This window comes from Taudactylus pleione, unplaced genomic scaffold (assembly GCF_031769625.1).
Source record: "Taudactylus pleione unplaced genomic scaffold, aTauple2 ptg000556l, whole genome shotgun sequence".
In the NCBI taxonomy this organism is placed as follows: Eukaryota; Metazoa; Chordata; class Amphibia; order Anura; family Myobatrachidae; genus Taudactylus; species Taudactylus pleione.
The window spans coordinates 26,466,649-26,479,519 of NW_028284958.1; the positions used below are offsets into that span (position 1 = coordinate 26,466,649).

Genomic DNA, 12,871 nt, shown 5'->3' on the forward strand with positions numbered 1-12,871 from the left:
TTAGATGGGGGTTAACCAAAAGCAAAAACACTGTTAGTATACATTTAAGAATGTTGTAGAAATATAAATGTCCGAGTCATGTCAAGTTTTTAAACATTTTTTCAAAACTATCGCTTAGGAATACGTTGTCGAAGAGAAAGGGCACGACCTAGCGAACCCCCACCCACCTCCCTCCCAACCATCCTCCCCACTCACCCCAGAATCTGCATCCACCCAACCATCCTCCCCACCCATCCCTGAAGCTGCCTCCCCCCTCCACTCCTCATCACCCATCCCTGAAGCTGCCTTCCCCCAACCATCCCTGAAGCTGGCTCTCCCCACCACTCCGCTGTAAGTTCAAATTGGGCTGCTTCCGCCCAAGAATTGCCAGGCCAAGGAGATGAAGGTACATATGTCACAGATGCCATAATGCAATGTATATCAAATTTTGGAACCTGCAAATAATGCCATGTGAAAGCAGCATTAACCACAGTAGCCACTGTGCAACACTGTGCAGTATTAGCCAGCGAAGGGATACACACAAAATATTCATGGCTATGGTGGGTGGATTTTATGTCAAATTGTTAAGATTTATTAACAAATACTTAATAAATTAATTTGTTTTACATTTATATTTCAGTTGAACAAGCGGAGCCAGTTCGGAATGTTCTAAAGGATCGAGGTGGTGATAATTGGCACAACTGTGCAACAAATCCTGGAGGCCATTACCCGGATTCAAAATGCACTTAAAAACAAACAAACACGTGTTGTGGTTTTATTATATGTTCAAATACTCCATTAGTTAAATAATAATAAAGTCTATGGGGCCCATTTATCAGACTGCATTTGAGGTAAATTCCCCGAAAACACCTGTTTTCAAATACTAATACTAAGTATCCCCCGAATGTATGAAGGAGGGACCGCAGCAGGTATCTCCGATACCTGCTGCGATCCCTCCATTGCCGCCGGCAGCCGCCTCCCCCATAGGTTTCTATGGGGGATGCGATGCTGCCAAATGTATCACTATCGGGTATGCGAAGCATTCCCGATATTGACCCCAGCAGCTAACGCCATCTGAAGATAGCATTAGCCGCTGTAGCCTATGTGCACTTACCCGCATTTCAGCCGGCGGAGGAATCTTCCAGATCCCTACGCCGGCAATGGGCGCCGCTGATGTGCAGTCCGCGGGACTGCGCATGCACAGCAGCCCGGAATGCGCTCCGGACACATCGCAGGGACGGGCTCTTTTCGGAGCCAGTCTCCCTGCATGTGCCGGGTCATACATTCGGCCGGTATGATCGCATTTGCAGTGCAATCATGGGCGGCACTGCATGCCCTGATCGCATTGCAAAATGCGATCCTTAATAAATGGGCCCCTATATCATATATATATATAAATTTTTTTTTTTTTTTTTTAAATATGTGTGGATATTAGACGTATCTATCTACATCTTGATGTATCGATCTTTATCTATAATCTCTTGAGAGAGAGAGTATAACTAGACATACAAAGTTTGGTGAAGTTAAATTTGCAAACTCCAGCCTCAGAAAATGAAAAGCAAAAAAAAAACAAAAAACAAAAAAAGGTGCAGTTTTACACTAATTGCAAGCAATTAAAGGGCACATTGAAAGCTCAGATGAGAACACGACTCTGCCAAGTAATAGTGATGGCCGTGTAGGGTGACGGCTGCGTCCGTCAGACTACTGCGAGTGTAGTCGTCACTCGTTCTGTTACGTGGTCATGTAGGTGTGTTTACCCCCCCTTGCACTGTGTGTTGCGATCGCTCGTTTTGCATTTTCTCGCTCGAAGCAGCTGCGAGCAATTGCACCTTAGCGACCGGCTCTGAATCAGGTCCTAAGTTCATTGTCCTGCCAAAGAGGGACTTGGATCAGATGAATTGCAATTTTTTGCACTCTTCATGACATTCTGGAGTATATGCAAATTGCCACCATGAAAACTGAAGCAGAAGGCTTTGTGAAAACCAATACTTGTGTCATTCTCAAAACGTTTGGCCATGGCTGTACTTTGTCATAAAAATCCTAAATTTATAAAATAGTTGATATTGTTGATTTTTGGCAAATTCTGTTTACTTTAGACAGCTACTGTAACTAACATACAGCTGTAATGCATAGATCCCCATCCTTGCTTAGATTTAAATAGAAATTTTAGGGTCCATCTAACTTGTGGGTACAAGCACACAACAGTGAACGGAATTCTTTTGTGTGCTCATTAGTAGAATACATGCAGCTTCCCAGTGGTGTTCCCTCCCACCACCAGATTCCTCGTGGGATGAATGGCATTGATGGCGCACACAGACATAAGGGTTTCAGGATTCCATAAAGTATATACTCGCTCTCCTTTCTCATGGAAGACCATAATCTGTCGAGGTCTGGCCAGGGTGCCGACCATAAAGCAGTTCTCTTGCTTAGGGTCCCAAACAGCTCTGAAATATGCCCGCCAGTCATGTATAGTATTATGCCTACAAAAGAGAAGCGGCATATCAGGAGTAGGTCTGCGTTGTTCAGTAAGTAAATTATACAAATCGAATTCCATTCAAGCTTTTGTCTAGAGCGGTCTTGAAAAAAACAAGAGATATGGTAAGAACTTACCTTTGTTATCTCTGTTTCTACGAAGTCCATAGGGTCCACAGGGTTGACCTTGGGGTATAGCTGGATCTGGATCCACGGGCACCACGCAGTTAAAGCTTTAGCTGCTCCCAGGATGCTCTTGGGTCCATACTCCTCTATACCCCGCCCCCGAGCCACAGGCACCTCAGTTGGTAAGCAGCCCAGGCCGGAGGAGGAGACTAAACAGAGAGAAGGAAGACTGGAACACACAAGAAACCATACTCACAGAGAAGGGAGACGGAAAACCGGTGACCAGCAACACAGCCCTTTTGAAGCCAGGTGCGTCAGGGCAGGCGCCCTATGGACTTCGTAGAAACAGAGATAACAAAGGTAAGTTCTTACCATATCTCATTTTCTACTTCAGGGTCCATAAGGGGTCCACAGGGTTGTCCCAAAGCAGTTCAACTAAGGGCGGGGACACTCCTGTGCAGAAAGAAGAATCCTGCGTCCAAAGGATGCATCCTGAGAGGCAAAGGTTTCAAACGCATAAAACCTCAAAAACGTCTGAATGGAAGACCAAGTGGCTGCCTTGCACAGCTGAACCGCGGAGGCACCAAGTCTAGCAGCCCAAGAAGGACCCACAGACTGAGTGGAATGAGCCTTAACAGAGGCTGGAACAGGTAAACCTTCCTGTACATAAGCCTCACGAATAACAGAACAAAGCCAACGGGCAACAGTTTGTTTGGTTTTCAGAAGAGGGGTTGGCCTGCCAACAGAGGACAAAGAAAGAATCGGACCTTCTAACAGAAGCAGTCCGATCAACATAAATTCTGAGAGCACGGACAACGTCCAATGAAGCCTCGCCAGCTGTAAGATCAGGGGACTGAAAAGCTGGCACCACCAGTTCCTGATTGATGTGGAACTTAGAGACAACTTTAGGCAAAAACTCAGGACGAGTGCGAAGCACTGCTCTGTCCTGGTGAAAAATTAAGAAGGGGGGACTACAGTAAAGTGCCCCCAACTCGGATACCCTCCTGGCCGAAGCAATTGCCAGGAGAAATACAGTCTTAAGTGTTAACCACTTGAGGTCAACCGACTCAAGAGGCTCAAAAGGAGGTCCCTGCAGGACCCGAAGAACCACCGCCAAGTTCCACGGAGCCACAAAGGGAGGCTGGATTCTAAGAACACCCTGGAAAAAGGTGTGAACGTCAGGCAGTGTAGCGATTCTACGTTGGAACCACACAGAGAGCCGATACATGAACCTTCATGGAAGCAAGACGTAAGCCCAGGTCAAGACCTGACTGCAGAAATGCCAAAATCCTAGAAACCCTGAACACCTGAGGATCAAAGTTTCTGGACTCACACCACTGAAAGTAAGTGTGCCACACTCTGTGGTAGATCCGTGCAGAGGCAGGTTTACGCGCCCTCAGCATGGTACTGATGACAGAGCTTGAAAAGCCCCGGGACCTTAAGACTGCTGTCTCAAGAGCCACGCCGTCAAAGACAGCCGACCCAGATCTGGGTAAAGGCAAGGCCCCTGAGACAGCAGGTCCCGACGCTGAGGCAGAAGGAACGGGGCATCTACGGACAAGTTCCTGAGATCAGAGTACCAAGGACGCCTGGGCCACGCTGGAGCCACCAGCAGAAACGTGCCCCCGTCCTGTTTGATTTTTCTTAGTACCCGAGGTAGCAGGGAGATCGGAGGGAACAGGTACAGTAGGTGAAATGTCCATTTCACCGACAGCGCGTCCACCAGGCTTGTGCCTGCGTCCCTTGTCCTTGAGCCGTACACGGGTAACTTGTAATTGTGACGGGAGGCCATCAGATCCAACTCCGGCAGTCCCCATTTGTCCACGAGAAGTTGCAACACCTCTGGGTGAAGCGACCATTCCCCAGGATGCACGTCATGACGGCTGAGGAGGTCTGCCTCCCAATTGAGGACCCCCGGGATGAAGACTGCCGAGATTGCTGGAAGGTGGCACTCCGCCCAAGTCAGGATCTGAGACACCTCCGACATCGCAGCTCGACTGCGAGTTCCTCCCTGGTGATTGATGTAAGCCACCGTGGTGGTGTTGTGGGATTGCACCTGAACCGCCCTTCCGTGAAGAGCGGTGCCTGACGACAGCAGAGCCCTGTACACGGCCCGCAGTTCCAGCACGTTTATGGGAAGAACTGCTTCCTCCGCAGACCAACGGCCCTGAAGAGACAACGAGCCAGTCACTGCCCCCCAACCCCGGAGACTGGCATCTGTTGTGAGCAGTACCCAGTCCGGGATCCAAAAGGGGCGACCCTCGATGAGATGAGCTGGCTGAAGCCACCAAGCTAGAGAGACTGGCGCACTTCCGAGGACAAGACCAGTGTCTGGGATCGAATCCGGTGAGGTAACCCGTTCCATTCTGATAGAATCTGCCCCTGCAGGGGCCTGGAATGGAACTGGGCAAATTCCACCAAGTCGAATGCCGACACCATGGACCCTAGGACTCTCATGGCCGAGTGTACCGATACCCTGGCACTGCTAAGGCAACTGTGTATCCGCAGTTGTAGGGAGGACATCTTTTCCGGACTCAGGAAAATCCTTTACTTACGAGAATCCAGAAGGGCTCTCAAATGAACCATCCGTTCATTTGGGATCAGAGATGACTTCTTCCAATTTATCAACCACCCATGTGCCTGAAGACAAGCAATGGTCAGGTGGAGATGTCGAAGTACCACCTCCGGGGAGCTCGCCAGCAGAAGAAGATCGTCCAGATACGGCAGCAGCCGTATACCCTGGCCCCGAAGGTGGGCAGCCAAAATTGCCATCACCTTGGTGAACACCCTCGGAGCCGTGGAAAGGCCAAAAGGCAACGCCCGAAACTGGTAGTGATGTTGCAGGATAGCAAACCTCAGATACCGCTGGTGCGCCGATGCTATGGGCACGTGGAGATAGGCGTCCTGGATATCCAGGGAGACCATGTAATCCCTGGGTTCCATCGCCAGAATGATGGAACGCAACGTTTCAATCCTGAACTTGGGAACTCTGAGGTATTTGTTCAGATACTTCAAATTCAGGATAGGGTGATGAGAACCATTGGGCTTCTGTACCAGAAACAGAGTAGAATAGTACCCCGTCCCGCGTTGAGACTGCGGAATGGGAACAATGACCCCTGCTTGTAGCAAGGATTGTATAGCCACCTGAATCTGGGAAGCTTTGGTCTTTTTCCAGAGAAGGACTCGTGCAAAACAACTGGTGGGGCGGCCTGACCCGAAAAGACAGGGCGTACCCCTGAGAGACTACTTCTCGAACCCAGGCATCCGTGGTGGTATTGTGCAACACTGGGCAAATTGGAGAAGTCGTCCTCCCACTCTGAGGTCCCCCAGATGAAGGCCTGTCCCATCAGGCAGCAGGTTTATCCTCCTGCTTGGAAGAAGGGCGTCGAGCACTCCAGGCTTGCTTCTTGGGTTTAGTGGCGGTCTTAGCCTCGGGAAGGACTGACCTTTTGCCTTACCCTGAACCCGAAAGGAACGAAAGGCCGAGCTCCGGACCTTGGCAGGCGTTGCTGCTGAAGGGAGGAAAGCTGACTTGGATTTAGCCAGGGTATCCACCATTTTGTCCATGTCCGTACCAAATAGCAATTCTCCATTAAAAGGTAAGGCCTCCAGGCCTTTCTTTGAATCAGAGTCCGCTCTCCAGGACCTCAGCCATAAGGATCGGCGGGCAGACACTGCTGCAGCCGATACTCGAGAGGTCAGCAGACTAGCATCCAAAGAGGCTTCGCCAATGTAGGAAGCAGCGTCTCTCATCTGTCCTAACAACGCCCTCTGGACATCCGGAGCATCGTCCGGAAAGGTATCCTCTACAATCCTCAATGGCCTTGGCCACCCAGGAGATGGCCATGGACGGTCGGGCCACTGCCCCTGAGAGGGAGTAAATGGACTTTAAGCAAGTCTCAACTTTTCTGTCCGTGGGATCCTTCAGCGAGGATATAGCCGGTAATGGCAAAGTAGCGCTCCTTATTAAACGGGTGACATGGGAATCCACTGCCGGTGGAGTTTCCCATTTTTTACAATGTGTCTCAGGAAAACGATAATTAGAAGCCAACCGCTTCTGTGGCAGGAATCTCTTACTGGGCGCCTGCCAAGCCACCGCCATATGATCAGTCAACTGATCAGACAGGGGAAACAACGCAGAAGCCACCTTAGTTTTTTTTTTAAACTAGGATACTTCGACTTAGGAGCTGGTGCCTCATCCCCTATTAGGAGAATGGCTCGCACCGCCCTAACCAGTGCTCGCACATTAATGGACAACTTGGTATCTACCTCCTGGACCGATGTGTCTGAGTCAGAGTCATCATGAACCTCCCCATCATCTGAGGACCCCTCGGAGTCCGATAAATGCACCTCCTGCGCCATTAGTGTACGTTTTGACGCCCTAGAAGGCATGTCATTCTGCAACATTGACTGAAAAGCCGAAGACGCGGCCGCCAAATTTTGTACTGAGTTGGAGAGCACATCCACCCAGGGTGGAGGAGCCGCAGGGGCCTGGAAGGGCACCACAGACTGCTGCGTCACAGGGGAAGCCTGTATATACACAGTTAATCCCGCATAAGGACCAACAGACTGAGACCTGGGGGGGCTCCGCACTAATTGCGGGACACCCGGGGAATGGGGGATGGCCGGCTGGGGCAACGCCCTAGTAGGGACAGCAGTCGGGACCGACAGACGGTCCGCAATAGACACCAGCACCTGAGAAAACATCGCCCATGGTGGTTCCTGCGTCATAGGTGGTTTTGATGGGCCAGGAACTACCTGGCACCGTCTACACAGGCCATCCTTGACAAATCCTCCCTATCCACTCCTGGAGAACAGCGTCCGAAGGAGACCAACAACGGAGATACGGAGTGCTCAATCTCCTCTTCCGACATGACAAAATATATTATATAAATAAATACATCTGGCAACAGAGCAGAATCAAGCGCACTTACCAGTGTGCTGAACAACAGCCCACTATATGGTACTGTGTAGCACACAACTGTATGTGACGGACCTCACAAATACATGATTTATATAGGTGAGGTCTGTAGAAACACCCCTCCCCCACACACCTGTAGGGATTGTAGGAGAAGTAAAGGGATAGATATAGGCTGACAGTAAGTAGAAATAAGCACAGACAGGCAGCACTAGCAAAAGTCACATACCATGCAGAGAAGATATACTCACTGCACCTTTCCACCACAATCAACCTCCCAGATTCAATGTACACAGCGCTATAGCCCTCCCAGACACTGTCCTTGATCAGGGGAGAGGTACACAGGGGGACCGGTCTGCGTGCTCCCTGAGAGATCTGCGCTGCCACAGAGAATGTCCCCCAGAGACCTCAGAGGAGTGGCCGAGTAACTGCAGCTCAGCGACGCTAGACTATGTGCTGAAAGGCGTGCTGAACTGAGGGGAGGAGCCGCTAAACAGGGAAGGCTTCCTCCCCATGCCAGCTATTAACCCCCGGGTTGCCGGCATCCCGCTTGCCGCTAAATAACCCTGGTGGTCTAGTGGACTGACGGGGTATTCCTCCGATGGAGGGGGAGCCCGCCGCCACCGCTAGCAGCCCCCGGTCTGTCCCCTAGAACCGGGGGCAAAGGACTGCATTTCTAGTAAGACCCGCGAGCCGCCGCTAATCGGCGACTCGCGGCTTACCTTCTCCCCGGCGACTCCGGCAGCAGTCCAGGGAGGTCCCCAGAGTCCGGCTAGTACGGACTCTGGCCTCCCGCTGCGATCCCCAGTGCGATAATGGCATCGCAGCACCAGCGGGGAGTAAGAGCGGCAGCGTGGGCGTCTGCACAGACAGCCCTTCGCTGCCACACTGAAGAGCCGCTGTTAAAAACAAAAACTAACAGGCTTTTTTTTTTTTTAAATTAAAAAGCTTTGGGGGCTGCTCCTGCAGCCCCCCTGCGCAGGGTGACCAGACTCCGGCCGGGCACCAACTGAAACTGAGGTGCCTGTGGCTCGGGGCGGGGTATAGAGGAGGATGGACCGAAGAGCATCCTGGAGCAGCTAAAGCTTTAACTGCGTGGTGCCCGTGGATCCAGATCCAGCTATACCCCAAGGTCAACCCTGTGGACCCCCTATGGACCCTGAAGTAGAAATTACTTTTCACCTTCACCAATTGGGGGACGCTGTGGACTCTGGGTATAGCAGGTGGCACAAGGAGCCTGGGCACTATTCAAATAAACTACCCTTACTCAAGCAGGATATAGAAGGGGAGGAGTCCAATTGTCTAGAATGTCAAGTTTTTTCTTTAGTGCCTGAAAGAGCCATAGGGATGGCCATTGATGGGTTAACCTTTGATGGTGCCATAGTTGGTTTCATGCTATCAATGTTAACCATGGCCTTTTTGCACCCATCAATGATCATTACTGCTATGGGGAATGACCCCCCCACATACAAGCGCCACAATAGGAGGCTGTGGCAGTTCAAGAAACAAAGCCCAGCTGCTGTGCCCCCAAAGAATGGTGCCAGTCAAAAGCGGGCTGTGAAGAATGAATTATATATAATTTTTTGTATAATATAATATGAGATATGGTAAGAACTTACCCTTGTTATCTCTATTTCTACGAAGTCCATAGGGTTCCACAGGATACCTTGGAGTATAGGCGATGGCGGCAGACATCGGGCACCTCAGAGTTAATTTTTCAGCCTCCCAGGATGCACTGGGGTCCATCTTCTATACCCCGCCCCCGAGCCAAGGCAAATCAGTTACGTAACAAGCCATAGGCCAGAGAAGAAAGTTTGGAACACATAAGAATCACATTCTCACCAGAAGGAAACTGAGAAGCCTGGGACCAGAACAAAGCCCATCTGCAGTGCAGGTGCGACAGGGCGGGAGTCCTGTGGAACCCTATGGACTTCGTACTGAATTTTCTACTTCAGGGTCCATAGGGTATCCACAGGACACCTTGGGGATGTCCCAAAGTAGTATCATTTAAGGGTGGGGACGCTCCTGTGCTGAAAGGAGAATCCGCCGCCCAAAGGAAGCATCCTGAGAGGCGAAGGTATCAAATGCATAATACCTCACAAAAAGGTATGGACAGAAGAACACGTGGCTGCCTTGCAGAGCTGAACAGCAGAGGCACCATGATGAGCTGCCCACGAAGGACCCACAGACAGAGTAGAATGAGCTTTAACAGAGGATGGTACAGGAAGGCCCTCATGAATGTAAGGCTCAGAAATCGCCAGGCAAATCCACCCTGCCAAAGTCTGCTTAGTGGCAGGCCAACCCTTCTTACGGATACCATAGAGGACAAACAAAGAGTCCGACTTCCGAAATGAATTGGGACGGTCAACATAAATCCTTAGAGCACGTACCACAGGTCTGGGGAATTAAAGGCCGGCACTATGATTTCCTCATTAATGTGGAAACTAGATACCACCTTAGGTAGAAAACCAGGGCTAGTGCAAAGCACCACCCTATCTCTATGAAAAATCAGAAAGGGAGGGCGACATGAGAGAGCCCCCAAATCTGTCACCCTTCTTGCAGAAGCAGGCTTCCAAGCTCTGAGCATGGTGCTAACTACAGAGCTAGAAAAACCCCTGGACCTTAAAAGGGCTGTCTCAACATCTGTCTCAACGTCAAAGACAGATGACCCAGGTCTGGGTAACGGCAAGGACCTTGAGACAATAGGTCCGGACGTTGAGGCAACTGCATCAGAGTGTCTATGGAGAGACTCCAAAGATCTGAGTACCAGTGACGTCTGGGCCACGCTGGAGCCATCAACAGGTGTGCCTCCTTCTTGCTTGAACTTCCGAAGTACTCGAGGAAGAAGGGAGAACGGAGGGAAGAAGTACTCAAACTGGAAGCTCCACCGGACTGACAGAGCGTCTACCAGAAGAGCCTCCTTGTCTCTTGTTTTTGACCCATACAAAGTCAGGAGACCATGAGGTTTATCTCTGGAAGTCCCCACTTGTTCACTAGGAATTAAAACACCTCCTGGATGCACGTCCTGATGGCTGAGGAAGTCTGCTTCCCAGTTAAGGACTCCTGGGAGATTGCCTTCCGCCCAAACCAGAATGCGGGACCCCGATGTCAGAGCCACCTGACTTCTGGTTTCTCTTGGCGGTTTATGTAAGCAACTTTGGCGGCGTAGTCTGACTGGCTCTTCACGGAAATCCTGTGCAAGTCCAGTCTAGTTTGCTGAAGAGCTCTGAATACCGCTCGAAGTACCAATATGTTGATTGGAAGAGCAGCTTCTGCTATCGGCCACCTTCCCTAAAGAAGTGTGGACCTATCACAGCCCCCGAACCTGGGAGACTGCGTCAGTCGTCAGGAGGACCCAGTCTGAGGTCCAAAAGGCCAGAGACAGCCGTACCTCTGGAGAAAGCACCATTGTATGTGTCTTTATCCGATGGGGGAACCCATTCCATCTGGAGATGATAAACTTCTGCAGAAGTCTGGAGTGAAAACCGTGCATACTCTATCACGGTGAAATTCAACACCATGGATCCCAGTAACCTCACCGTCGAGTGAAGGGACACTCGGTGACTCTGAAGACAAATATGAAACTTTGCCTGCCTGTAACGTAGAGATCTGTTCCTCTGTCACAAAGATCCATCGTTGTCTGTGAGGAACCACTTCCAGTTTATCAGCCAGCTGTGATTCTGCAACACAGATATTATCCGTTGCAGATGGCCCTGAAGTACCCCCATAGACCATGCGAATAGCAGAAGGAAGTCCAGATAGGGTAACAGGCGGACTCCCTGCATCCATGCCTGTGTAAATCCCAAAGGGCAGTACCTGAAACTGGAAATGTTGATTGACAACTGCGAACCTGAGGAACCGCTGGTGAGCTAAAGCAACTGGGACAGACAGGTAGGCATTCTGAATGTCCAAGGACACCATAAAATCCCCAGGCTCCATAGTCAATATGATGGAACACAGGGTCTCCATCCTGAACCAAGGGACCCTCAAAGACTTGTTGAGGGACTTGAGGTTGAGAATAGGCCGTTAGGACCCATTTGGTGTCAGAACCAGAAAGGGGTTGGATGTAAAACCCTGTTCCTCTCAGAGGCAACGAAACAGGCACTATAACCCCCGCTTGGAGCATAGAGAGCCCTACTTTCTGGAATTCCAGGGCCTTGTCTTGAACTGACTGAAGGCCTGTGGGGAAAACCCGGCTGGGATACCTTCTGCATAAGGAGAGGGCGTACCAGTGAGAGATCACTTCTCCTACCCAAGTGTCTATAGTAGTCTGACACCAGCACTGGGCGAACTGAAGTAGTCGGCCTCCCACCCTGGGGTCCCCCAGGGGGAGGCCCGTCCCGTCAGGACTGTTCTCTGGACTTACCCTGGTCCCAACAGGACCAAAAGGACAAAGTCCCAGACCCGGAAGGAACTTGGGCCGATGGCAGACATGCAAATTTAGCTGCTACCAAAGTGCTCACAATTTTTTTCCCAGATCAGGGCCAAAAGAGGACCTCACCATTAAAGAGTAAGCATTCCAACCCTTTCTTGGAGTCTGCATCAGCTCTCCATGAGCGCCACCACAGGGAGAAGTGAGGAGACCTATAACGAAGGCTGCCTCATTAACATATATCCAAGGTATCTGCCCCCTGTTCCATTATCTGGCTACCCAGCTTAGTCAAAGCTGGTCTGGAAGCCCCCCCGTAAGGGAGTATATAGACTTCCAACAAAGTACCACTTAGCGATAGGTAGCATTCGAGAGAACATAGGCAAGGTTGCAGTACTCACTAGGCATGTAATGAACTACAGGAAACGGATAACCTGCAGCTAACATTCCTGTGATTTCACTGATGAAGGGAATTCCGCAGAATACCCTTTACACAAAAGTTTCACGCCCGCGAAACCACGCATTTGCAAAAAGGTCTCGCTTTGGAGAAAAAGTATCGCACAGGCGAAAAAATATCGCTTTGGCGAATCAGACCACCTACCTAGCGTGGCATACACGCGAAACTTCATCGCCGAAGAGTAGGCGAAAGGGCACAGTATGCGGATTCCACCTAAAGCGTGCCCCATGTTGGCTTAAGGGAAATCCCTGCAACATAGACTGTAGGTAGTAGTCAGTCTCTGAACAAAGGTAGAGAGAGACACTACTGTGAACACTGTATGAACTACCAGGGAGGGAGAATTAGCTGTTCCTCCTCAAGTACCTGCCTCGTAAACAGGTAGAGTGGAGCATCAGGGTGTACGTCAGGCACAACTGCATGGTAATAGCACACAGCATGCACTGGGTATAATCCGACCACGTACCATATACATACATATAAACACATAGTAGTAAAGCAAAATACTAGTCCTGTCTGATGCTTGTCAAGCCGCAGGAACTTACTGCATAAA

General features: G+C 50.4%; 1 protein-coding gene across 1 annotated transcript in view; it reads right to left on the reverse strand.

Moving 5' to 3' along the window:
- Nucleotides 1-274: 274 nt before the first annotated feature.
- Nucleotides 275-12,871, reverse strand: part of WDR76 (WD repeat domain 76) — a 64,420-nt gene continuing 51,823 nt past the window's right edge. Inside the window, exon 14 of the mRNA XM_088452827.1 lies at nt 275-2,459. Within this exon, the coding sequence (XP_088308953.1) occupies nt 2,210-2,459 (250 nt within the window). The 3' untranslated portion in view covers nt 275-2,209. The remainder of the gene's footprint in view (nt 2,460-12,871) is intronic.